This window comes from Onychostruthus taczanowskii, unplaced genomic scaffold (assembly GCF_017590055.1).
Source record: "Onychostruthus taczanowskii isolate IOZ18803 unplaced genomic scaffold, ASM1759005v1 scaffold4, whole genome shotgun sequence".
In the NCBI taxonomy this organism is placed as follows: Eukaryota; Metazoa; Chordata; class Aves; order Passeriformes; family Passeridae; genus Onychostruthus; species Onychostruthus taczanowskii.
The window spans coordinates 12,443,581-12,471,092 of record NW_024501459.1 but is presented as its reverse complement, the minus strand read 5'-3'; the positions used below and the strand labels follow the sequence as shown (position 1 = coordinate 12,471,092).

Sequence of the window (27,512 nt, the reverse complement as noted above, 5' to 3'; positions counted from 1 at the left end):
CAGTCTACTAGTGCATGGACAAGAGAACAATAAACGCAGGCTCTGTAATGGAGGCTAGATAGGTATTAGCCACAAGGAAGCATTAATGGAGTGAACAAGAATAATGTTTAAATCATCAATATCCAGATGCTTAGCGTTACTTAAGAATCAAGCAATTAGGATTCAAAAAGAATAATTATCAGATTTAACAAAGAGGCCATTTAATGTTTGTCACTGTGTCATTAGTCCTATTTAAACACTAAGGAGTTAAAATGCATTGTGAGCACGAATTAGATAGTACAGTGAAACGAGTCACAACAGCTATAATTAAAAAGTGGGTAATTGCTAGAGTTAGTGCAGAATAACATTGAAGATGCTATTACTTGCTCCTATGCTTCCAACAGGAAGTAATAGGAAATTGTGTGTGAAGCCTGCTGAAAATATATGAAATGATAAAGGGTGTAGATGGAAAACACATGAATGATCCAGTTAATGTGAACTGTTGCCCCAGCTTTGTTATGGTTATTTGGGCTTGCCACCTACTTAGGATTTTTTCCAATTTCATTTTATTATCAACCTCTTCAACCCTTGTACATTTTGATGCCTTCAGTCTAATCCCAGTGAGGATGCCTAGAACAGGTAAGACCGATTCCATTTTCCAGATATTCTTTGGAATTTAGTTGAAATACACATAATTCAGTGAAATATCCAGACAGATTGCTTTAGAACAGTGCAATCCACTTGTTTCATTGGAAGGTAAATGTGGAATGAGGGTTTCCAAAACTAAATTAAAAAACCTGATGGAACTGATTCTTGATTAGCAGACACGAGAGATACAGAGTAGAAAATGTACTAATCATGAGCAAATATTCTAATCCTCATAATTATTTTAAGTGACTATCAAAGAGGAGAGACTTTTTCTTTCACTTGGAGGAATGGGAGGGCTAAAAATATAAAAATGGAACTGCTACCAATGGGCCAAAAGCAAAGAGAGAACAGAATTTAATGTACTAACGAAAGCCATTGGTGCTGAATCAAATTTCTCTCTTGATAAGATTTCAAAACCCACTAAGTACATATTACCCAGTGATGTGTGCATTCTTGGAAAAAGCTGCTGTGAATCTTCAAGGCAGCCAAAGCTTAAGTGATGTGCAAAGAACCTATGGTAATGATGATGACATTAAAAGGTTCATAGAATCAGTATCAATAGCTAGAAGCAAGATGAAGCACTAGCTTTCTGCAAGGGATCATAGGCAAAACACAAAGCTAAGGAAAAAGAGAATGTGAATTTTAAGAACAGCTGAAAACAGCAGGTGAACTCTTCTATCTACAGTCACCTAGAAAATAAGAAGAAGCTTGAAGAACAAAGATGAGCTGAAACTAAAATTCTATATGAATTAGAATTCCACCAAATAACACCTTATTAGGAATTATGCTGAGCAAACACTGCAGTAATTTTCAGACCTTGCTCAGCATTTGATGCCATAAGATCGCAAAATTACATTATCTAGAAAAATGTATCCCACAGGTGAGAGGATTGTGACACATAATCTCAGAACCACACAATAATTCTGACATTAAAATCCACTTGTTTAAGAAAAAAATAACAGAATTTAAAGTTAATATATCCTTTTATTCAGAAATAAAGCTATCTTATTTTGAAAAATTTAATATTCACAAGTAATAATCTAGTTTAAGCACTATATAAAGAAGATAAAATGAACTGTAGTTTGAATCATTCTATCTTTTGTGAATTACCATTATTTTCATGGGCTCCATTTCAAACCTTTTGTAAAAGCAAATACTGCACTTAAAAAAGCATAGCACTTTGACAATTTAGCTGGGTTTTCTGTGTTTTGGAAATCCATAAAAGATACTGGATGGTCAAACATGAAAGTGAAATCCCTTATAAACTTGTATTAACCAGTGAAACTAATCAGTGCTACTTCTCTCTCTAGAATGAGGAAATTGAATCACAAAGAAGAATTTCAAGTATGATGTTTACAATTATGTTTCAATGCCTGAGTAAACACATTCTTTCAAACTGAGGATCTTACTAATGTTAGCATTGTCCCTTAAACAAATATGCAGGACAGAATGGATGGGCTTTGCTACAGGAAAAACAGTTTTCAACCCTGTAAGCATCAGTAAAAACAAGTAAATACTTCAATCAATATAAGGGATCCCAGTGAGGCTTCTTCTGAAGCACATTTTTGGGTTTGGGTCCAAGAGAGAAGAAATTACACACTTGCAGAGGAATTCACAAGAAGTAGACTTGAACTGTAAGACAATGAGTTGTCAGGAAGCTTCAGCAAATCCTTCACGCAAAGAACGATGCAGAGCCAAGGAAAAGCTTGCTTGGAAGCTTGCCTCCAAAAAGATACTTCTTAAATGATTCCTAGCATCAAATATGAATGTGAGCTATCAGACAGAGCAGGGTAGAGAAGAAAATAGAAATGGGTTAATTAGGTGCAGAAAATACTAGTGTTGAGCATATACTGGAGCACATCTAAGTACATTACTGTTTTTCTATGATGAATGATTAAAATAATCTCTCTTATTTTTTTTCTTTCCACTCACTATCACTGCTCCATTATGTATCATTAGGGAATGGAGATTTATGTATGCAAGTATTTTCCAGGCAACAATAGGGGGATGTAGGGGCTGTTTAGCATATGGCAGAAGAGGAAGTTAACAACAAGATTCTAGTAGCTGGTTTACACAGTGGGCTTTGCCCACAATGGGCTAATTAACCTTAAGAAAATGAAAGATGAAAGAGGGTAAAAATCCATCTCAATTGGCAGTGCACTGTGCAAGATATCAAAGAAGAGATGTTTGGTGGAAATTAGAAAATCTGAATATGGAATTGTTATGGAACAGTTGGCCTCTAATAACGCCTTTTGTATTATTAACAGGACAATTTAAAGACTTTGAGGCTACATTGGTACCAGTGAGTTAAAGAGCATCAGGGAACATTTCTTAGACACTGAGAGAAAGCCTTCTGTAAATTTAAACAGATAGAAGGATTTTGGCCACTGTTTTGGCCTAGGCCAACTAGCCTCCTCCTAAACAACTCCTGAGCAGAGCTTAGAGGGTGGGTCCATGGGTCCAGGATCACTCTCCAGACACATTTTGCATGGGAACTTTCTGGTATTGAAATAAAAGAATATATATCCAAGCAAATTTCTTTGAGCCATGTAGACAAATCCTGAGTTTTCTGAAGCCTTCTTTAGCTGAAGGTCAACCTAGCGAAAGCTATTTAGCAAAGTTATATAGAGAAACCGTATCTATAATTTTAATGAACAACAACCAGCCATTTTAGGACCAGGACACTGTATGCCATTAAGAAGGAAATACAGCACCTTTATATTTCCTTTATATGCAATCTCTGTGCCAATAACTGTTTGACAAAAGCCAGAGGGCACTCAGCCAGAGACTCCATTGTGGAAGGAAAGCCTCTCTGATCCAATGAAGAGAAAAACAAGATGCTTTGACCACCACTTAGGGATACAATAACATTATCATCATCAATCAAAGTAGACCTGGGTAGTAGAGAACACATTGCTACAGTCTCAGTATGTCTAATAACACTGGTGATTAAGACTTTATTTTACTTGCCAAAGTGTGTTGCTTTCTAAAGCAAAGCTTAGAGATCAACAGCAAGTGGGATTACTGGATAAAATGAGGTGAGGGATCTTAACTAGCTTCCTAACTCTTCTGCGCACATATTTGATACGAATATGCAAAATTAGATGACTGTGAGACCTTCAGTCTGCAAGGCTGCAGTCAAATGAACCTAGAGTGCAAAACTGGAGCCTACTTCAAGAAACACATTAGGTTCGTTCTTTGAGGACTAAAAAAACCCGGCTGCAGAAAACTTGGTTCCTTAACATCAGTGAAACTTATTGCAAGAGGGAGTGCCTTCCAATGTGAGCAAAATCCAGTCACATGAGAGTCAAAACTGTCAGTAAATCAACTTAGGTGTTCTGTTAAAAGTGCAAGCCCAAATGAAGAGTCATTACATGTCTGTAATGACTTTATAAACTGGAATTTGGATTACAATTGAAACTGCCTTTACAAATCACCTTCCAAAAATCCTTTTTATTCAGCAGGCAGTTATTCAGAAATATAACAGAGGGTCCTGGGCAGCATTTATATTAAATATTTATTCTGGATTAAACAACAGGTTGGAGTGATCTAAGGGATGAACCAACTGCCTGATGAACTGACAATGTGAGAATCTATTTTGTGCTTAATGAGATATTACATCAAATATTTGCATACAAAAAATTACATACAAAATTCTAACCCATGTTTTGACTAAAGGAGTATCATTCAAAACAAACAAATAAGTATAACAATTATATATTTCTATTTCTTTTGTTAGAAAAACCTGGTATTGGCTAAAAACATTTCTTTTTTTTTTTTTTTTTTTTTTTGAGAAGTCAGATGTATCATCCAGGTTGCAGCATCATTGGAGAAATGCACTGAGTATACCCCATAGGAGTACTTATTAGCTATTCACACAAGTCTAACAAACACGATATGAATGCATAATATGCTTTGTCTTAGAAGGGGATGGTAACTGTGCAAGATGACCAAATTAATAAAACAAGAAAATCATCCCCTTATAGACTTACTGTTTGAACTTTGTGGAAATCCAGGTAAGGAGGATGGACCATTCATTCCAGGCAGAAGAACAGGAGGAAGGCCAGGGAGTCCTGGATAAGCTGCTGGCAAACTGATACCATGAAGAGAACTGCTGTCCATCATGCCTGGCTGCTGTACTGTTAATCCTAGCACATCAGTAGCCTTCTTTATGCGATCCAATTCTTGCTGTGCCATCAGCTGTCTAACCGTTGTAGGAGCTAAATAATCTTTCTCCCGGTCTAGCTGACTTCCCACAGTTTCTCTCACTTTAGTAATATGTTGTTTGGAAAAGATATGATCTCTTATGGACAAACGTGCAGAATATTTCACGCCACATAGAGAACATTCTGGCTTTGTCCCATCAGGTCCAGTCTGATTTATCATGAATGGCTTCCCTATATTAATTTTGAATTTCTTTTCTTTAGCTCGGGCATTCTGAAACCAAACCTGAACCACACGTTTGGGCAGACCAATCTCATTCCCTAGCATTTCACATTCCTGCATGGTTGGAGTCCGGTAGTCACTAAAGCAAGCCTTGAGAACTTTAAGCTGAAGGTTACTCATTTGTGTTCGGAAACGTTTGTGGCCTGGCCGATCACTGTTTTTGGATTTAAAGGGATTGCTAGCTCCAAATGGGTTAGGTGAACTTGGATCAGCTATGCTTGAAGTTTCACTGCGGTCGGCATTATCATCAGGGTCATCAGTAATGTAGTAACTTTGGTCGTGGTCACCATCTTTTTCACTGAAGTGTATTGAAGGGCTTGTTAGGGAAAAGAGAAATTTATCATCAGTATTCTCATTTGTAGGAGTAGTTGCTGCTTTTGGTAATGTGTCATTCACAAGCGGTTTTGGTTCTTTGGGGGGTGATGCAGGTTTTGCATCCCCTGAACTGCCAGTTGTGCTTTCCATTTCATTGTTCCCCTCATCCCCTGTTGTGGCATCACTAATTGCTGTATTAATTGATGAAGTCTCATCAAAGTCAGTCTTGTTTTGATCATATCCAGAGTCAGCAGGAGGGGCATTCAAATTTTCTATATCCTCACTAGACTCTGCTTTAAAAGAAGAAGGACTTAAAAGGTTCTTCGGTGACATTTCTGCAGTTTTGCTAACAGGGGTTGATACAGTGGAGGCTAATTCATTTTCGCTTGATAGTTCAGTTTTTGCTAATGACAGTGATGGGTAATCAAAAAATATGTACTTTTGTGGACTTTCTCCTCCATCTTCATTTGATATCAAAGGACTTGGAGGCAAACTGTAGCCGGCCTGTTTTCCTTCATTCCAATGTCGAGAGCGGATGTGACTTTCTAAAGCAGATTTTGCTTTAAACAGAGCTCGACAAAAAGGACATCTTTTATGTGACTGGGCTGGACCAACTGCACGGAATTGTCCCTTTCTTTCCCGGGCTCTTGTGTTCTGAAACCAGACTTGTACGACTCTCTTTTTCAGTCCCACTTCACGTGCAATATGATCTAGCATCTTTCTGGTGGGATTGGAATCTAGCAGGTACTTTTCATAGAGTATTTCCAGCTGCTCTGGAGTAATTGTAGTTCTTAAACGCTTATCACGATGTTGATCTTCTCCACTGTTTCCTCCCTCCTTCTCACTACAGTTATTGTCCTCTTTATCATCTAGTTTCCGTTTCAGGGAACCAGAAACTGTAGCAGGGTGTGCTGTATGTGATGAGCCAGTTTGTGGTGGCATCTGAGCAAGAGAACTGTTAAGTAACTGTCCAGTCATCAAAGGATTATTTGGATCAAATATCATATAGGGCATATCCATTGGTCTTTCTAAAAACTGTGAGTGAAGAAATTGGTTTTGAGCTGCTAGGAAATGCATGTGCTGGTGCTCTTGCCAAAGTTCTAGAGTTGGAAAGGCAACTGTACACTGATCACACTGATACTGTAATAACTGAGGAGGTAGACTGTTCTGTAGAGAAGTCATTGAAATTGGCAAAGGACTGGAAGGAACAGGTGTGTTTTGTGATGCAGAAGGAGGTCTCCCTACAATCTGGGGTTGCTTTTGTTGTGGCGGTTGAGAAGCTGAGGGCTGAGGGTCAGAAGTTGTTACTGGAGTAGACTGTACTGGTTTGGTGCTTTGGGAAGTTGTATCTGTTTGCTTAGAGGTGGTTTCATTTTGTTTTGGTTTTTCTGTGGACTCTGGTTTAGGAGAAGCCTTCTCAGGTTCTGGTTTGGGTGATGGAATCAAAGGAGTACTAGAACCAGAGCCAGAGCTTGCTGCTGTGACTGTCAAGCTTTTTGACGAGTCATTTTGGCCAGAAACTGTACAGTTCTTATAGACTGTTTGATCAGAGGCATCCATAGAGTCTTCAGTTTGGCTTTCATCTTGAGCATCATCATCTTCATCTTTATAACACTGTTTTTTCTGGTGTGTAATTAAATCAAAGATCCTGGGAAAAACCACACTGCACTTTTTGCACTGATACTGCATGTTACTGGTTCGGATGTAACGCTCATTTGTCAGTTCCCTTTTCTCATTGTCTTTAGTTTCAGCTTGATTTTCATAACTTTTGCGAGCTTTTTGTCGTGCATTTTGGAACCATACAACAATAACTCGAGTAGGTAGGTTAAGTACAGTTGAAAGCTGTTCAATTTCATCATCCTTTGGATAAGCATTTGTGTCAAAGAAGTCTTGGAGGACACGAAGCTGGTAGTCAGTAAAGCGAGTCCTGGATGACCTCTTGCTGAAAGATGCATCAGACTTGTAGGGTTCTACAGCGGACGGCTGAGGATCTATTCTGATATCTTCCAATACTGTTATAGGAGGATTGCTGAAATTATATGGCGAATCCTTATTTCTCTGTCGTTCTTTAAACAGCGTATTTCGAAACCAGTGCTTGATAACTTTCTGTGAAAGACCAGATTTCTCAGCCATTTCTTGGATCTGCTCTTCACTTGGAGAATTGTTAATATCGAAATAAGCCCGCAAGATTTTTAACTGGTCATCTGTGATTCTTGTACGTGGACGCTTGAACTGAGAGTGCCGCAGGAAATTGGGATCTAATCCCAGCTGCTGCTGGCAAAGCTGGGTAAGATCGGCAGATAAAGTATCCATTGGTGGCAGCTGGAGGGCAAGCTGAGGAGGCAGGGCAGGGTGTTGCACTGGCTGCATCATAATTGGAGGGAAAAGTGGAAGATCAAGTGAAACGGGAAGCTGGACTTGAGGTGGGGCTGATGGTGGTGGTGGAGGAGGTGGAGGTGGTGGTGGAGGAGGCGGTGGTGGAGGTGTAGGTGGTGGGGCCTGCAAAGGTGTGGGAGCTGTGTTTTGAATTTTTCCAGCTCCAGCTGAAGAAGGCTGAGAAGGAGTTGGAGGAGGAGGAGGAGGAGGTGGTGGCGGAGGTGGTGGCGGAGGTGGTGGAGTTTCTGGAGAAGATGGAGAAATTGGATAAAGTTTGTCATACGCCTCCCTGTACTGTCGGGCAAATTTTTCTAATGCTCCATATGGAAAAAAATGTCCGTGCACGTGTTCTTGATGACTCTTCAAAATAAGAATGTTGGAAAAAAGCTTACTGCAGGTTCCACACTCCAGTTTGTCTGTGTTTTCACCATCCCCAGTCTTGCTTTTTTTCTGCACTTTTTGTCTGTTCTCATTGTATTGGATAACTAACTCAAACCCAAAGTTCTCCAGCAAAGCCTTGGCTGCATTCCCCCTTGCTCCAGAAGCTATTCTGGGTGGTGGGATGGCTGGTTCTGAGGATTTTGGCTTCTTCATATCTTTGTTTTCTTTTAGTCCTTCATTCTCATTAGTAAATTCTTGCTTTGGCTTCTCGTGTTTTTCAGAAACTTCTTCTGACTCCTTATATGATGGCATATCCTTTATCAGCTGGCAGTCTGTACTTACTAAGGTATTTTGCTCTGCTTTCATCAGCTTACTAGTTTGCTGCTGCTGCTTTTGGGACTGAAGTTGGGGTTGGGTGGACTGATACTGCTGTGCCTGTTGCTGCAGTATCTGTAGCTGGGTTTGGCCAACATGGTGCTGAGTTTGTATCTGCTGCTTCAAATCTTCAAGCAGTGATCCTGTCATACCAGCCATCCCAGGCATACCAAACGTGGCAGAACCAGGCAAACCCAGATCTGGGCTTAAGCTAAATTCTGTCCCAGGTATATAGAATGGGAAAAGGAACTGAGGCTGTTGAAATTGGAGCAGTGCTTCTGGTGTCATTGGAAAGTGAGGCAAAAAAGCTGGATTTAGAAACTGCGGTTGAAAGAACGCAGCTTGTTGTTGCAGTTCGTGCTGTAGTTGCATTTGAAGTTGTGCTGGTGACTGGGGTGGGTGATGTGTAGGCTGAGCAGAAATTAATTCAGAAGCTTGCTTTTTATTTAATTCTTTGGCATCTAAATGTGTTTCTTTGCTGTTAACTGCTGGTAAGGTCACAGATTCTAGCATTCCTTGGCTGGGGCTACTCACATTCCCTGCTACACTATTACCGCTACTTATATTACCACTTGGTTCTAGCTTTGCAGCCCTTGCCTTTGTCTGATGAAGTACAGATCTCATATGGATTTCCAATGTAGAACTTTGGCTATACGCAACATTACAAATGCTGCACTTGTAGGGTTTGTTGTCAGTGCTGCTGTTGGTTTCTTGAGGGACAGGACTTGACGCTTCCTGCAAAACCTTTTTGAGTTTATGCAGATGGGACACTGAGTTATAGTGGACCAAGAGAATGTTCTTTTGGGTGAAAGACTCTTTACACACTGTACACTTGTATGGGCGAGATGGATCTAGAAATTTTTCCATAGTAAAATTTGGCCCTTTTCTAAAAGGTAAGGTCCGCTTTGGTTCCGAGCCCATATCATCTGGAATAGAGCTACTATCACTTCCTACAGGACTTGCTTTACCTTCCTGGTCCATCTCATAATCTCTTTCTATTTCCTGTTCTAGTGCATGATCATCTTGTGCCATACTTTCACTTTCTCCCCACAGTTCACCATTGACAGGTAAAGATGCACACAGCTGCTGAAGTTCAGCTTCATTGAGTTCAGGGTGGCCTGCTTCCAAGTGTTTTTTTAAAGCCTGGAATGTACGGAAACTACGTTGGCAAAGGCTACACATGGTAGCTGCTCGAATAGCGTGGTACTGGGAATGTATCTGAAGCTTCTGCATAGTCTTAAAAGCCAAGCTACAATGGTTACAGCGGTACTTATAGACATGGCGGTCAGAAACAGACAGCTGTTGCTTCTTCTGCTGCTCACTTAGCTGGTCTGTCATAGAGTCAGTGGTCTTTATATCTTTACTGCTGCTCTTATTCCAATCTGGTGTTTCAGCAGATTCCTTAGGTGGCTTCTGTTCCTCAGTCTTAATTTCCACTCCAGTTTTTGATTCATCGATCCCAGGGGTACTTTTCTCATCCGCAGGACTTTCACCTAGTTGGAGAAAGTGAAGTGTCTTTTACACAAGCAGAAGAGAAAGCACACAGGATTTTAATTTATTTTTTCATCAGAAATCAAGAAAGGCACCTAGTATGCCATGTGTCAGCTTAGCAAAACATAACAACCTGTCCTTGTGGGCAGGACCAACAGGAGTTTAAAAAAAGGAATAAAACCCATACACAATGATCAGATTGGCAGTGGCATTTTGCCGAGCACTGGCATAGGGCTTTTCTTTGCCAGAAGGTAGGAGTTGATTGGTACAATGGGAGAACCAAACAAGAAAAGGAAATAAAGAAGAGGAAAGAGGGAAAGAGTAGAAAAATGGGGACAACAGGTAGGACAGACGATTAGAAAGAGAATGATAGTGGTCAGAGAAAAGAGGGAAGAGCATGCTGTGACAACTAGCAAAATCTGCAAGTGTCAGGGAACACTACAGTAAGTGTCCAGGATCAGAAACCTGCTACTGGAAATGAAGACAGAATCACTTACCTAACATTCCCCATTGGTGGTGAAAGCGCCACTGTCTTTTGGGACTGGGTCTTAGTTGCTGGTTAAACAAGGAGCCTTGCCCTCAAAGTGGCTAGGCACTGCTGTTTGATTTTACCTCCACCAAAAGCAAGGAATCTGGCATACATGTGCTTTCTACTTTCTACCAGCTCAGCCAAATTCAGACCTCTCGCTATTTTTTTTTTATTTATTTTTTTTTTTTAAGTCTCTGTAGCTATAAGCAAGCCAGAAAAAGATTCCCTTTACTAAGTAACAAGTAGTTTTATTTCTAAATTGCCCATGCCTAGCTTTTACATGTCTGGGCTTTTTCTTGCATACCTGGATATTTCCCAGATCCCTCAGCTGTAATGGTTGCAGGTGTGTCACGTTCAGATTTCTCTGAAGCAGTTGCTGGCAATAGCATATTATTGGGCATCATGACATCTGGTACAGGAACCTTTGAAAACCAAGAATATGGTATTATTACAGAAAAAGTCCCACTATTTAATAGTATACAACATTATGAAATTATAATTCAAAAGATCTACCATATCTGGATGACTGTCAGAATCAAGATCCTGATTCAGTCCTTGGTTATGGTTTCTGACAGATCATAACCCAGAGCATCATCTCTCTCTTGGTGGAGAATCAACTCACAATAATTCGCAATAAGGGGATGCTATAGAACTACATGCACTCAATATTTCATTGGTCTCAGTATCACCACAAAGAAGATTGTGCTGACTTTGCCAGGGTCATTGGATTTATCAGGGCAATTCTCCTAGGATATCCTCCAAAGACAGAGATCATTTTCAGGTATGGTCACCAGTCAGTCTTTCACTAAGGGCACTCCCACTTTTCTTCACCTGTAATTTTTTTACACAAATGGTGGACATTCCATGATCTTTGAAAGAAAATGATGTTTATTTCAATAGGGAAGTAATTTATTTATATTTAAAATTAGATTTTTTTTTCTCTTTCTTGACTTCAGATACTTTTTGTATTGTCTTCAGATCGCTTTATCTGTAGAGTTACGCTTTCAAATTATAGACAGAAATCTTTAAAGGATCTACTCTTAGTCTGGTAGTATTCAGTTTAGCTAAGTTGATATGAATATCAACTTGCTCAACATTTAATGTTTTTATTTGATCTTTAAAACAAATCTGTATCAGAAATACAGGACTGTCTTATTAAGACTTAGAAAGTGTAAGTTCAAGCTCCTGCACTGCCAGATTCTGTATAAATAATCTTGGGTAAATCAGTACAGACTGTGCTGCAGCTCCTCATCTCTAACAGAAGGATAGGACTTCCTTCATACAGAGGTAAAAAGATTATCCACAGAAGAGATTTTTGAGTTGTAAATAAATAATGAAAGCTACATTCATTATGAGATATGAGTAGAAATATCTTTTGTTCCTCTAACACTGGATACACAAGAATGACATATATATATATATATATATATATATACATATACATATACACAAATTGCCTCTTGGAAAAAATATTCTAGACGTTTAAAAAAAAAGCCACCTGGGTTTAGTACATTTGTGATTTAAACACGGCATTAATAGCATCCTCTCACAGGACTAATGATTTTGAGTTTACTTGGTAGGGAAGGTCTTTAAAAAAAATTTTGTAGAGAACTGTAAATGTCCCAGAGGGAAAAAATTTGCTATAAATAGTATTTACTTTTTTATCAGACGGTTCAGTTATGGACAGAGAATATTAGTGTTAGCAATGATGACAATTTAAATTACTATGTTTTACAATCTTTTCCCTGGGAAACACTGGGGTCTTTCCCCTCTTAGAAACACTGGGACAACTCCCCAGCACCTGATGAGGAAAGATTTCAAAGTTGCTTCATTATCAGCATAGCGAATCAGGAAGAACTTGAGAAGAAAGCTAGTGCTGCTCAATATGGAAGGGGCAGATTTTCAATATTTTTCCATTTTCATAAAAGGGTCTGTGAAAGTTAAACTTCTACTGCATTTTCCTTTCAGCAGGCCAAAACTACATGGTCTGTCAGAGCTATAATTACTAGAAAACCAAGGAAAAGAAAAGAAGTTCCCCAAGAGTGTATTTGCTCCTCAGCTCTAAGCACAAGGAACTCTAGACCTTCAGTCAAGAGGTCTCAAATTTTTCTAATATTTTTACCACTTTAGCTGGGAATGAGGTGGTGGATTTACAACCACATCTATATAAATGAAGGAGTCATCTATGAATACAGATGTAAATACTTAAGGAGTTGGATCACTGAGATTTCCAAGTACATTTCCATCTAAGAAGGCAAGACAACCAGAGCCAGTTTGTCTTAGGAGGTCCGTTTTCTAACTGACTTTATGCTGAAATAACAAATAAGTACGAGAGCTGATTGTGTTTTTACTGACATTGTTTTGAATGAATGTTTGAACTGCTGTTTTACAGTGAATTTCATGTAATGTAATGCACAGCAGTGGTATACACAGGAATCCTTCTATGTTTGGGAAGTAAATTCTTCAGGGAGTTCCTATTACTTTACAAACAGAAGTCACAATACTTTTGAGACCTGGATATTATTAGACCAAATTTTCAGGTATGCACTTAGAGATAGAGACCGGCTTAACTTTTCTAAGGTTACTGTCAGTGAGGAACCAAAGGCTTTTTGCATCTGTGAAATCCACCTTCAGCCATTTTCCCAAGGGACAGCAGTCACTGGATGAGCTGACAAGAGAACCTAAGAGTCCAGACCCACTCCTCTCCTCAGGCTTCCCGAACACTATGTCACAACAAATACATTGCCCACAAGGCCCAAGTATGTTTGTGTAGCATGTGCATCAGTATTTGGAGCACTTACTGTCATGAGCAGTTTCTCCACACAGTCAGGGGACACACTGTGCAGATGGGTCAAATGAAGCTGGAGATGCATTTTGTTGCTGAGGACATCTTGGCAGAGGGGGCAGCAGATAACAGGTTGCATTGAATGCTGTGACAGGACATGCATCTGGATACGATTTGGGTCCCTACCATTGTAGTTACAATAAGGACATTGATAGAACTGAAAAAAAATCAAGTTAAGATGCAGGCTATTAGTCAATGTGCTTTATATAACTTGCTGATATAGCTATTTTAACAGCATATCATCTCTGTTTCGTTCTTGAGTTATTTGAAAAAGAGTTCTAGAATGCAATTAAATTGCTACATTTCCTTTTACCTGCTCATGACAAAATTTATTGTCCTCTGGAGGCTTTGATTTTTTAGCTGCACCATCCTCTTCTTTTGCCAGAAGAAGCTGTTGTGTCCCTACCACAGTGTTCGCTTTTGGTTCCTTCTCTGGTGTGACTATTCCTGTTTTGAAAACATAATTTTTGAGAACATGTTTTAAACTTAAAAATATCCTGGTTTACAAAGAGGCTCTGACTTCAAAGGTCTGTATTGTCTTTGAGGGTCTTTTTTTTTTTGTTTGCTTGCTTGTTTTTTAAACACTGAGAAAAAAAAATAAAGATGAATAAAACAAGTCTGTAAGCACAAAGGTGAAAATACACTTTTATTCTTTATACTCTATAAATACATTTAAAAATGGACTCTTCTCTACTGTTTAGATAACCCTAGGTTGCCTTTAAAGATTAATCAATAATGTTCTTTCTTTAGCAGCTCAGTATGAATTTGTCTATTGCATTAAAACAAATCAGCTTTTGCTTAAAAAGCCTGTTTTCCAAATAATTAATTTGCTGCTGTTTAATTACCCTCTCTTTTCTAAACTGTCTGAGCAATATGATTATTGTGCTGTTTTGATAACTCTTGCCTGGTTACTATTCTGAAGCTAAATATAGCGAGGCTTTAAAAGAAATACTGTGGAGAATAGGATTTCAGAGCTAACTTAATATTAATTATATACAAAGATCAGTCATTTGGGATTGCTTTAGATGTTTACACTGTGAATTTTTATAGTCTGGCATTTGTGATCAAAACCAGAATATAATTGTTTACTATAGATAGTTGTACTATTAAGTATTAAATACTATATTTAATATTATGCCTGAGCTATCTGTGTAATGCGGCCCAGTCTTGCACACATCAAAGAAAAGAGTGCAATTCTAATTTCCCAGTCCATCAGAAAATTCTTTCCAGCGTCAATTTGCCAGATAATCTCTTCTGCTAGGCTGGATATTACAAGAGCATTGGGTAGGCATGTCACATACATCTCACGACAAACACAAAACCTCATTTACCAACCATTCCAATCTCATCATAGTGCGGCATCATCTGACCTTTTTTCTGCTGTTTATTATGAGTATTTCTAATTTTAACTTTCAATTTTCACCATCTTCCAGTCAATTTGCAACTAAATTATTTCCAGGGTGAGGACACTATCACTGGACACTGGGTGCAAATACATCTTGAAATGCAATGAAGCTAAACCATTGATTGCTATCAGACCCAACGTAAATATATAGTCCAGGGGTAATCTGATTGTATGCTGTGCATGAAGATTTATCTTGATTTTTTTCCATCCACATAAGGTTCATATAAATGAACAAATTGCACCTCATTGCACAATAACCTAGGATTAATTTAAAAATAAGGTCATGGACATTTTGGCAACAAAGTAAACAAGAACAAAGAAAACACAAATTCAAGAACTTTTTATTATCATTATTTTCATATGGACTTTGTGCATTATTTGATCTTACAAAGACAACATTAAAGAGAAGCAGAATAAGAGAACAGTTTTCAAGGTAAACACCAAATCCTCGTGGTAAAATAATAATTAATTGAAAACTGAATCATACAGGGACATTTTCTGAAGGGTGCTTAAAAAAAGCCAAAACAACAAACATAAAATATATTTTATGACTTACACCTTAATGGTGATTTCCCCACACATTGACTTTCATTCCTAAGCTGTTAATTATTTCTATTGATGCAATTTAGGCCAGTAATTTTTGCATGTTCTAGCTCAAATTAAAGCTTATTCCTGCCATATTTCCCTATTTATATATTCATCAGTTCATCATCATATGTTTATCATCTGAAAAAGTCCCTTTTTTCATCACATCTATTCAATTAATCACCATTTGTTTATCATCTGAACAGGTCTCTTTTTGGAGCCCCCTGAATTTTTGCACTCTCAGGAACAGATTTCAGAGGCCTCTTTTAGACTGCTCAGTCACTGTTGGGCCAACCCAAAGAACTACCTATGCTTAAAGGTAAAATCTAAGTGATGAAATCACATAAGGCATCATTTTATTACTCACTTTGCTTTATGACTATAAATAGAGTACTCCCTGGGCTATCTGTGTTTACATATTATTTAAGTATCTTAACTGTGAGAATTATGGGAGGTAAAAAAGTGACATACTATATTAAAAGGGAAAGGTTGTTTCTTAGGTTTTAGAAAAAAAGATTCAAATTATTAACCTCATTTTATTTCCAACTGTCAGAAACATCTCTACTGTTTCTTTCTTTACAACATGTCACTTTTAAAATATCCTTTTTAAAAACAAATGGGCCAGAATTTTAGTTGATGTAAATGGACATTGTTATACTGGAAGCAGATGAATTTAAAAACAAAATTAAAAAAAATTCTGCCTTCTCTTCCCCTCATCACACTAGACTGTTTTCAGACTGGTTGTTACAGAAATTACAAACCAAGTTCTCCTTCAAAATTTACTTGTGAAAATGCATCTAACTGTGTTTTGGCACTGCTAGTGAAATTTATCTTGAAGTGCACTCTGTGTGCGCCTGGGCACACACAAGGTTAATATTACACATCATCTTCCACCACAGGATGGAATAACTTAATTACTTCAAAGGGCCTATAATAATCATGAAACACATAGTTCTTGTTTCTATAAAAACAAGGGGGGGTTTTTGGTTAAATTTCTTTTGCGGTTAATATAATAAAACAGTGGAGTTATAAAACACTGTGCTGGGGTCAATAAATGCATAACAAAGCACAGCTTTTTACAATGTTTACTATGATATTTATATAAACTGTCAAAGTTTACAGAGGCTTTGTTGTTTTTGTTGTCGTTTGGCTCTGGATTCATTCAACCTCAAGCACTGTTACTTATATGACTGAAGTTGCATCTGGCCAATAGTAATGTGACTGAGTCTGGGACTTATGGTGAGCTTTAAAGAAAAGAAAAAGGGTGGTTGATTTTGCCCTCTGGCACAGGGGAGTCACTTGCCCCTGCACATGGAGAAGACCGGAGTCCCTGAGCCACAGTGCACGTGACGAAAGCAGAGTTCAACTTTTTATTCAATGGTCGAGCTGCTACCAGTCAGCTCCTTGTCTCGCTGTATCATCGCTCTGCTTTCCATGCTCAGTTTGCTGTTTTAGGGAGCTTTGGTGGAAAAGCTGTAAACACCTATGGTCTTCTAGAAAGGGTATCAAAGGAGGAGGGAAACAGAAGAGAAAATCTCCTGGTTTTGAGCACACTGTGTGCATTCTTTTCATGGCTACATGTTCCACTGTCATGCCATTCTTACCAGGCAGTTGCAGGAAAAGACTAAATCCAGTTGTTATCCATGTTTTAAACACTAAATTTTTATTCTTGAGACACATTATTTGTAGGTTTGGTGGTTTTTTTGCAATTGTGAAACACATCGGAAATTCTTTTTGTAATATAAAATACGCATCTTATTTTAGACGAATAATGCAATTTCAATACATTTAGCTCAAAAAGTAAGTTTAATTATAAATAAGTGCCATGAAATAGACTAGGCAATGATTGCCTGTCAGTAACAGAATTATTTAACTTGTGTAGGATTGCTAATATAAGAATGACACTGTTCACTGCAATTCAGATGTCATCACCTTTGCAATAAATGTTGAAGCCCCAAAATAAAAATATTTGTGTGACTAATAAGAAGGAGAAAGTTAATAAAGTACATATACTAGTGAGAAAAAAAAATCCTGGAAAAGCCATGATAAAACCACTATTTTCTTATTTATAAATCTTTGTATTTGATAAAGATTGCATAATTTAAGACTTCTGACACATCAGATGATGTTATTCAGACTCAAAATAATTCTAAAATTATAATTACTGGTAGAGTATTCTTTCTAATTAGAGTAGAATGAAAGGATAATTTTCATTGCAATAATGAAGGTTAATTTCCATCCTTCCTCATGTTTACTACCTTATTAAAAAGTGCTCCCCTTAGCCATGGCAGAGACATATTACATTTTCAATGCAAATGTATTAATCTGGATAAATTCCATATTAATTCTTGCACTGCATAGAGCTGTAATTTGGATTATAATTAATCTAAAGTGGCACTAGATTTAAATGACAATATAAATGAGGCATTAGTAGGCTTTTCTATTCTGAATGAATATTCAACAAATATAACTTGCATATTGCCAAGTCGCATTTTGAAAGCTCTTCTCCTTGAGATAAGGTAAGCAACGCAGCACAACAGCTTACACAAACACACTGTTACTAAATACATGTTAATCCTTTCTTGTCTAATAGATTCTATGCTAAAGAAGGGTCACACCACTTTCCTGTCTAACTTGTTAGTATTGTGATTAATTTATTGGTTTTCCTGAGATTTCTTTGGCAAGACTTGCAACACTCAATTCATGAGAAAGCCCAAATTAACATTCAATTATACAGAAGCAGTTATGCAGTCATTAGAAATACTTGTCAGCTCAGTGAAAATTAAGATGATGGTTGGAATGTTACATATATAGAATTAATTTAGATTAGGAAAATAAAATTTTCCAAAAGATTCAGGATTTTACAGTACAAACTATTTTCTGCAAAGCACAAAGGCAATCATGTATTTCAGCCCTTGTTTTTATATGAATCTTACTGCAAAGTTATTTGTGTAATTGCTGGCATGGGAATGCAGAACAATTATGCTGTTTTTTTGTAGTGCACCCAGTAGGCATCTGGATATAGGTTTGTCCTAATTAAACTTGGCCCTTATGAGTGGCTAATCCTGATGGAATTTTGAGAATTCCCCTTCAGTATTTTTTTTCTAGATTCCATTTTCTTCTTTTTTCTTCTTCTTTTTTTTTTTTGGCTGGAGCTTTAATACCATATTCTTTCCTAAACAACTATAAATGGACCAGCCTAAGAAAAAGAGAGGCTGCTGAATTCCCTGAAGTGGTTCATATTGTCCCCTAGACGAAGCGTATGGTAGGAAATGCAGGCTGCAAGTGGCCGTCACCCCTCTCCTGGGGAGTGTCCAGGCCAGCCCCTGAGGAGACTGCACAGGACTTGTGACAGCCTGGGAGCATGGCTTTACTGCACTGCAGATGGTTTTGACCAAGTCAGAGAGCCAACCAAGGGGAATATATATTTTAAACCACAACACAGCTTCTTGCTCAACATCATCCTTGTCATCATCGGCCTTCCCTCAGTCTCTTGATCTCAAAAAATAAAGTGACTGAAGAGCAGCCGAGGTTGTAAACTGTGATGGGTACTGACCTTAGCCCGTCAACAAGCAAACTTAAAGGAAGCTTTAATCTTTAAGTCAGTCTTCTGAACTGACTTGGCATGGAAAGGGCCATCTATGATTTTTTTTTTTGGAAATAAATTCAAAAATGTTTAATATGTACAGAGCAAATTGCAGTATGGGTGAATTTGGGTGTAAAGGAACTCAGATGTAAAATGATATTTTTTCTACAGCTATATGTCTTTATGGATAACACAACCTCCTTTGTATGCTGCTGTCATCAGCATACAAGGAAAAGATATATGACTACCTGAAACTAATAGGCTTCAACCTGTTTCAGCACTTCTTCTGCTTCAGTGAATTCAACATAATGTAACTAGGTATAGCGTGCGGCAAAAGTAGCCAATGTAATATTCATTGTGACCATAGATTTCCATCTCATACATAAAAAGCATGGGTGAAGTCACATATTTGCCAAATCAAACACAGAAAAAGCCTTGGGTATCTACACCAGATGCTGGCCCTAGGTTTGTTTGTGCACAAGTAAATGTCATGACATAGAGGTTTTGTTTTCAAAGACAGTAGCTTTCATTACCGGGCTTTGTCTATTCCAGGAGATCAAAATTACCCAACCCATAATCCGTTTTCAATGATATTTCCTCTTTCTTAGGCTGAATCATCTGTAAACTTTTTCACTGGATTTTGTGTATTTTTTTGTGAATGCCTCAAATAAATGCCCAGGAAGAGGCCAGATTCTTGGGGGTTACTAATCCGTGAGCAAGAGCAAAAAATAATAACAAAAAAACCCACATTCTTTGGGTTAAAAGGGGAGCAAAACCTGATTGAAGAAAAAATTCAAGTGGTACCTAATCCTATGCTTATGAAAAATTAATATGCCATCAGAGGAATCACAAGTACAGCAAAGATTAATGAAAGGCGCTTAAAAAATTACAAGCACACAAACTGATTTGATTAAAAAATAATCTCACTGGTCGTCCTGTAATATTCTTCAACTTATCCGCATCTATCCTGTCAGATGGTTATGATTAAAAATAGGTCAATGGGAGGCTACTGATAGAAATCACATGCAAAATGCACATGCAATGAATAGTAGTGGGAATGTCCAGACAGTTTAAAATGAAAGAGCATTTCATAAGTTAAAAAAGTGGGAAAACAAAATTCTAGCATCTTACCGGAGTCTTTACTAGATTTTTTGCCTTCACTATTGTCCCTCTCACTTGAGTCTTTATCATCAGCCACAGCCACTGATGTACTTTTGGCAGACCCTTCTGTGTCTTCACCTTGTTCTTCTGTGGACAAACACAGAAAAGATCTCAGGAAAGGAACTCAGTGACCAATTAACAGCAGTTAAAAAATATGTCCTGTAGTAAGAACAGCATTAACAGAAGGTGGCAAAATAGGGGGGGGGAAGAAGGGTCGGGGGGAAGAAAAGGAAAAGAACAGTGCTTTTAAGGGGTTGGATATTTATTCTAAATAATTTGCAATATTTCAAAATCTGACTGTGTCTTTACAAGAGTACCTGCTTTCCCCCAGTGTGACAGATTTAAAGCCTGTCATTTCATATTCTTTGGCTAGAAATGATTTGTGTTAAAATACATGCACATGCATGCACACACACGCATACACACACACACATACACCCCCCACAGGCTGGAACAAAAGCAAGCGCATGTAAAAATGCATCTCATAGCCAAAAAAAAAAAAAAAAAAAAAAAAGGGAGATCTCAAATATAAATCCTATTAGTGCAGCAGTATCCCGCTAATTGCAGTAAGTAAGTATTAGGTATTAGGTACTGTATTAAATATAAACCTCTGGCTTTGCGGGAGAAGTCTCAAATTTTGTCTCCAGGGGGAGCCATTCAGGATAAATGATGCAACTTGGTGTACAGCTTCTGAGGAAGCAGCATTACCCACACCTCACTTACGTGTTCACACCAGCTAGATTACATGGAAATCTTCACAGTAACTCAAGCCCATTTAATTATTCGGTAAATCTTAGCTATGCTGCTACTGGTGGATTAATCTGTTTATGCAGTTAGCTTCTATGCTGGGGCTGTGTAGCACTAATCCGTGAAAGGCCCACTGTTCCTTTTCATCCTGTGATCATTTGTCTCTCACTGTGCTGATGTCACATTTTAATGAATTTTTAGCAATCTGAGTAATGCCAGATAACCAGACTTGCAACTCCCTACAGCACACCATGCTGGTTTCATTGCAGCACACACATACACAAAAATAAAAATCATATTTTCCTGTTCAGGTAGGAATTATATATTAGGAGGTGAACGTAAAATGGGATTCGAAGCACCAGGCCGCTCGATTTCATAAAATCTTTAATGACCATATAAATTAACCCTGGAAAGGCAAAAGGTCACAGACACACATTTGCATACACTCTTCTATTCACTTTTGATAAGCAGAGCTTTTATGCAGGGAACATGATACAATTAACCCTTCAGGAACCATACAAAATGCAGCTACCGACATTTTAAGTGTCAAGCATTAACTGAAAATTACACACTGCATAAAATTTTCATTGTAAATGCTATAGTGATTGAAAGGGGAAATAGTGGCCCTCTTCGCACCCCATGTTTTATTAATAACATTCTGACAGCCGAATGAAATATCCTCTGTCATATGTAGCAGCTGAGCACAAAAAAATTGCTGCCTATTGCCTTACTGCCAGCCATACACTGAAACCCAATGCCTAGGCAAACAGCCCCGCAGATCGATGTGGCAAACCTATCCGATTCTCAACTCTCTGCAAAACCTTTTGTAAATCGGAAGAGAAAAACACAGCTGCAATTCTGGAAACCAACCTTCTCCCCCAACCAAACCCCCTCCCCCCCCCCCAAAAAAAAAAAAAAAAAAAAAAAAAAAAAAAAAGAAAAAAATCCTGACCGCAGATCAATGTGTTTTGCATTGACATGGAAATACAATAGGTTAGGACTAAGCATGTGTGTCCACTTTCTGGAACAATGCAGGGAGAAAGATGGTCCCTTCTTTCAAAAATAATTGCACATTAAAAAAAAAAAAAATTCCATGCGAAAGGGAAGCCCACTCATGCTGCCCTGCAGCCCCCCGCCTCCTGCCACGCTGCTCGCAGCCGGCAGGGATGCCCGGCAGCGCGGCGGGGCTCCCGGGGCGGCGGCAGCGCGGCGCGGGCGCTGCGCCTCTGGCCGCGCCTGGCTCGGGCTGCGCCAGCGCCCGGCGCGCACACAGCAGCCTCCTACCCAGCGCCGGGCCCCGTGGCCTCACGGAGCCCATGGCAATCCCTTTCCGACTCATCCTTGGGAATGGACGCATTGCTTCTTTTACTAGATTTACTGGCCCAATCCCCCTGGGCTGGAAAATGAAGTGTCAAAGTGCTACTGAGTGTCCTTATCTTGAGGGGACATAAAATTGTAAGGGCTATCGTGGCACACATTAATAAAACATTGTGTGTGTGTCAGGCAAAGAGAAAGAAAATTATGAAGGTACTAAAAGAAAAGCTACAGTATCATCTGGGTCTCATCAGACAATTTTTGCAGGGTGCTCTCCTGTTTTTCTGGTATGTGTTTTAAGTGTGAGAGAAATTCCCAGACATGTTCTCCTATACATCATCGTGGTGTCTGACCTCAGCCTGACCCTGGCAACAGTTTGAGAAATCTGAATGTGAACAAAGACTCTGTGTCAGCAGCAGGGAAAGATTGCGGGATAGACTTTCCCCATCAACTTAATCGCAAACAGCAGTTCTGAGGCCATAACTTTACAGGGCTGCACACCCCCCCCCTTCTGCGATTTTTCTCAGTCTTGTGGTGCTCCCTTTGATGTAGCAAGGCAATTAGCTGTAATGTTCAAGTACTGCAGACCTGTTTTATGGTTTGGAAGGTGAGAGCTGTTTATTACAGGTAGGCTCCTGGGGGCCATAAAGGCTTTGCAAATTTTTAATCATGCAAAAAACTAATCAAAATGTAACTTATACACACCATAAAAATTAATATCATTATTATGCATGGTATAAATTGCCTGCCTTGGCTTTCAATGGCACTCCCTTCTAGAAAATACATTTGGCATTCATTTCAGAAATATGTATGGCATTCACTTCAGAAGTAAATTTCATAGACAGAAATGATAATACAACTTCTCCTATTTTCCTTCAAAATTACGGAAAGGTTGTCTGAGACTCGCACTGTCACGACATATATCAAAGGGACAAGATGGAAATAAAACAGCTCTAACTTAAAAGCAGTTAGCAAATTACAAAAAATCCTGAAGACCGTTTGTCAGAACAGATATTGAGGAAATGTAACTATCAAAGACATTACATTCCTACGCCAGAATGCAACAAATATCTTTTTTTAGCAACATTTTTGTTCTTACTACATGTGCCAACCAACAAGAGTATCATGCAGAAATAAAAATCGGATGGCCCCTGCTCAGTGACACAAAATTATGAATTATTATGTATCAACAAAACACAGTGCGATTGTGCTACAGATTCCAGAGTTAAGTTCCAACATTCTGTTTTAAATTTACAAGAGTCCTGCCTATATACATTTACAAACGTCAGCTTTGAAAATGAATAGAGCACCCGATTCAAATGCACTTTAATGGCTTTAATAACACTTACTATTGCAATATGATATTTTATTCACACCTGTTTTTATTTTGTCCAAATGTTGAAAATTTCTTTTGATGTTGGATGTCTTGAATTTAGCCATTATCAACCTTTTGCCTCACAACTGACTTAGAATTAAACATAAAAATGAGGTTAGCAGCATTCTGCACTAAAACTGTGAAATAAGGAAAAATGAAAAATTCTTGTGGCAAAGGTAACATTAATCAGTTGATATTGTATATTCCATATTTTATGTCATATACTTTAGTATGTTAATCTACACACAGATTCATTTCTATACTGATTTTATGAAGTAAGACCTTTGTGATTTTCCTCAGTCCAATGAAGTCAAGATGTGTGAAGATTTCATTTGCAAAGTCCAGGCCTCAGCCAAAGCTGATCAACAGATACCAGCAAAAAAAATATATAAATATTCATACATATGTTAGAAAAGCCTGACTTACGGAGGTGTGACTTAAGGAACAGATACATACACCATAAACAAGGGAGGGTACGCAGAAAAGCATAAACTTTTAAAAATTAAATAATTATTAGTAAAACAAAATTTGGATGAGTAGAAACAATCCTCTCACCTTTAATTTACATTCATTGTGATAATCACAGGAGCAATTGCCTTTCCCTGTGTCTTATGAGAGAAGTTTCCCTACTGATGAGCAGCACTGGGAGTCTGTTCTCTAGTCTGTTTAAAAAACCATATTATTTTCAGGGGTTGATTTTGGTTTGTTTGGGGTTTTTTACATCATTGATATATCAATTAACAGCCAGTAGTTCCTGTTTTGGTCCTGGATTATTTTGTTGTTGTTGTTGTTGTTGTTATCCCTTTTGCCCTCTACAAATTGCAAGTAATTTCCTAAATAAGGATGATCTACTGGTTGTGGGTGAGTAATTGTGGTTATAAGAGAGAAAACAAGATTAAGCAAGTGTTTGTGGCTGAGGGCCGGATGGATGGGGAACAAATAAATCAATCGACTAAAGTAGTAAGCAAATAAATATGAAATGAGAGATATTTTAAAAAATAATTGTGATTTTTTTACTGAATATGTTGAATAAGTAGCTGAATTTAAGGTGCCCATAAGTGTTCAGCACAGGTGTATCCTAGGTTCAACCAGTAGAGTGAATGGCTTATTAACCATCCAGATGAGAAGAAAAGCATAATAGTAGGATTTAGATTGGAGGGATGGGCAGACAACAGATAATGGAGGGAAAGGAGAAACAATGGAAAACAAAGAAAAACCCACAGACTACGCAAGAGAAGTAAAAGTTAAATAAAAGTAGGGCTTGTGGATTGACTTCTGAGCTATCCTAGTTATACTACTTTGTTGATAAACTCTTCCTGACTCCTGCCATTGTCATTTATTCACCTAAATGTTCCAGACAGTATTTGGTCTATATTCTGGCTGGCCTTGCAGAGGATGACTGAGGAACAGGACACCTCACTCAGTCAGGATCTTGAGTGCATCCTCTAGTGGTCATATTTCATCTTCAAACAGGATTTCTAATTTCTCCTTTAGGGACTCGGGGTGAATAACGGCACCAACCCGTTAATAGCTGTTTCTAATCACTGTGTTATAGAACTAGAACTAGAGCTCTTACAAGGCTGAACTTCCCACAAACAAGCTTATAATTAAGTGATGATCATCATATTGACCAGAAAGTGCTAACTGGCAGTTACTATCAAATTGTATCATTTTGTTTTGTGGTGCATCATTTGAATTTTTATGGCAGCCTAATGCTTCTCATTGAAATGCATCACTGTGTTAGGGCAGGCCGAGTGCAAAGCTGGCTGGACAGAGTATGCTGTGGTGGCTCCTTCCCAAAGGCTGTCACAAATCACACCCACTTTATCCACTCACTCCACCCAGCAGCCTGTACTCCCCACTTGCCACACTCAGCCTCACCCCTCTGGTTGCTGGAGGGAGGCAGCTCTCCTCTACCCGACTTGGTTTTACTTCTCAGCTTCTGAAGGCAGAAAACATTCACCATCACCAGCTAATCTGTCCAGCACTTCATTATTTCCTAATCTAGTTTATTCTATTTTTCAATTTCTTTTTTTTTTTTTAAGCTGCAGTCAACTTCCAGCTGCTGGAAAAGGAATGTTCTCCCCAGAAGTTTGGAGGGGTGGGGTGTCCTTTCCAGTCCGGCTGCTGTGCAAGCTCTCCCTCCCTCTTGTTGCTGCCTGGGATTGTCTGCTTTCTAGTCTCCTTTCCGTAGTCTCAGAGCAAATCACAAAAAGGTGAATGTTTTACTCTGATAATAGTGCAAATGTGGAAAAGAACTGTTGGTAAACTTATGCTAAGCCATACTGATTTATCAGAAAATAGGAAAATTTGTGGTTTGTATTTTTGTTGTTTTATTTCTGCATTAATATTTTATGAAATATTTTGCAAGGAGCAAAAGAAGCATATGCTGACAAAACCATTAACAGAGAATGTCAGCTATTCAGAATGAAACTCAGAAATGCTTTCCAGATGTGATTGGAGATGTACAGTTAATCATTTATTATGCAGAAAGGGATACTTTTCTTACTTGGCCATCTCTAGAAAGGCATTGAAGCATGAAACTATATTGAGAATAGTCTAACTTTTCCAACTGATCATTACTTTTCTTTTGGCTGCCATTATGGTTCATAGAAAATGCTGTTTCCCCCATCAGCATAAAGCATGAAGAGCACTACAATTGTCTGACTTGAAGACTAATACATTTCCATCAAGGTTATGTAGAAAAGAAAATTAAACTTCATTGTTAATTCTCATTCAGCATTCTGGATATACCCTGCCTAATTTCAGGCATTGCTCTAAGTTTATTCTCTGTGGAGGGAGACATAGATAACTTAAAGGCAAAAATCTGACTTTACATAGGTGAATTGCTAAATCCTTCCTGATTGTAGAAAGATTTTAAAATGAAGTTTAGTGTTTGGAATGCAGACTTTACACCTCGACACTGCTGCTAAACACTGGAAATTAGGTAGGCGAAAGTAAGCCTGACCTAAAGCTCAGAAAGTCAAGGAGGGTTTGCTCATAACATTCACCAGGGTCCTGGATGTTCATTTCAAGCCAGTGGGTGAAAAAAAGCAAAATACTGGATCTTCACAGTATTATTCACTTTGCTTTTTCTATTTTGCTGTTCAATCTGTGTGTTCAATATCCCTTCATATACAAAAACTTCTACTGTCCCTAATTTCTTGCAATTTTTCCTACATAATCTGAGTTTTCAATATATCATATAAGTAGTGAGATTGAATCTCCCACTCACAGTTTCCAGAAAAATAATTTCTGAGTTTATTTACAATGAAATCACAATGTTAATTAAGAACTCGTTTAAAATGTCATTTAAATGATGTATTTTATTAGTGACTCACTTTGGGGGTTTCTCTCTGAAATACACTGTAAAATCCTTTTTATTTATCTTGCAGACTTTCTTTCTGAATTATTCCCTCTTTTTGGCTCGCTAACAGTATGTCTCTGAAATTATCTGTAAAGAATTCTGTTAGTGCATATATTTCTTCTTTGTCTTTTGAGAATACTAGAGTAAAAGAATTTATTTTCTTTGCCATCTCCTGATCATTTTGGAATGACTATTCTCTGGTGCTCTAGCAGACCTAATGACTCCTGCAGGCTTTCTATTTCTGAGACACTTTAACAATTCCTGTTTAGCTTTTCTAGTTACCTCCACATATTTCTTCCTCACAGCCAATCTCTGTGTTCAGTTTTATTAATATCACTTTGGCTTTATTTCCACTGTTAAGGATACTTTTTCTGACCTGAATAAATTCTTGTACTATGTCTTGTAAGGTAGCTAACTACAGCCCTCCCGTTTAAATATTCCTCTTTCTTGATGCTACGTGTCACAGACAGAAGTAGGTGATATATTTATACTGAAAAACATTTTTCCTGACAAAAACACTTTCTGAATTTTTAAAAAATATTTTTTTACAGTATTATTTGTTGGAGGATTGAGATGAGGGGGGTGTC

General features: G+C 38.1%; 1 protein-coding gene across 1 annotated transcript in view; it reads right to left on the bottom strand.

Annotated features, from left to right (window-relative positions):
• Positions 1-27,512, bottom strand: part of ZFHX4 (zinc finger homeobox 4) — a 149,958-nt gene that overhangs the window by 5,372 nt on the left and 117,074 nt on the right. The window contains exons 5-9 of the mRNA XM_041412881.1: positions 20,093-20,209; positions 13,699-13,832; positions 13,342-13,542; positions 10,845-10,962; positions 4,620-10,013 (exon numbers count right to left, since the gene is read on the bottom strand). Of these exons, the coding sequence (XP_041268815.1) occupies positions 4,620-10,013; positions 10,845-10,962; positions 13,342-13,542; positions 13,699-13,832; positions 20,093-20,209 (5,964 nt within the window). The remainder of the gene's footprint in view (positions 1-4,619; positions 10,014-10,844; positions 10,963-13,341; positions 13,543-13,698; positions 13,833-20,092; positions 20,210-27,512) is intronic.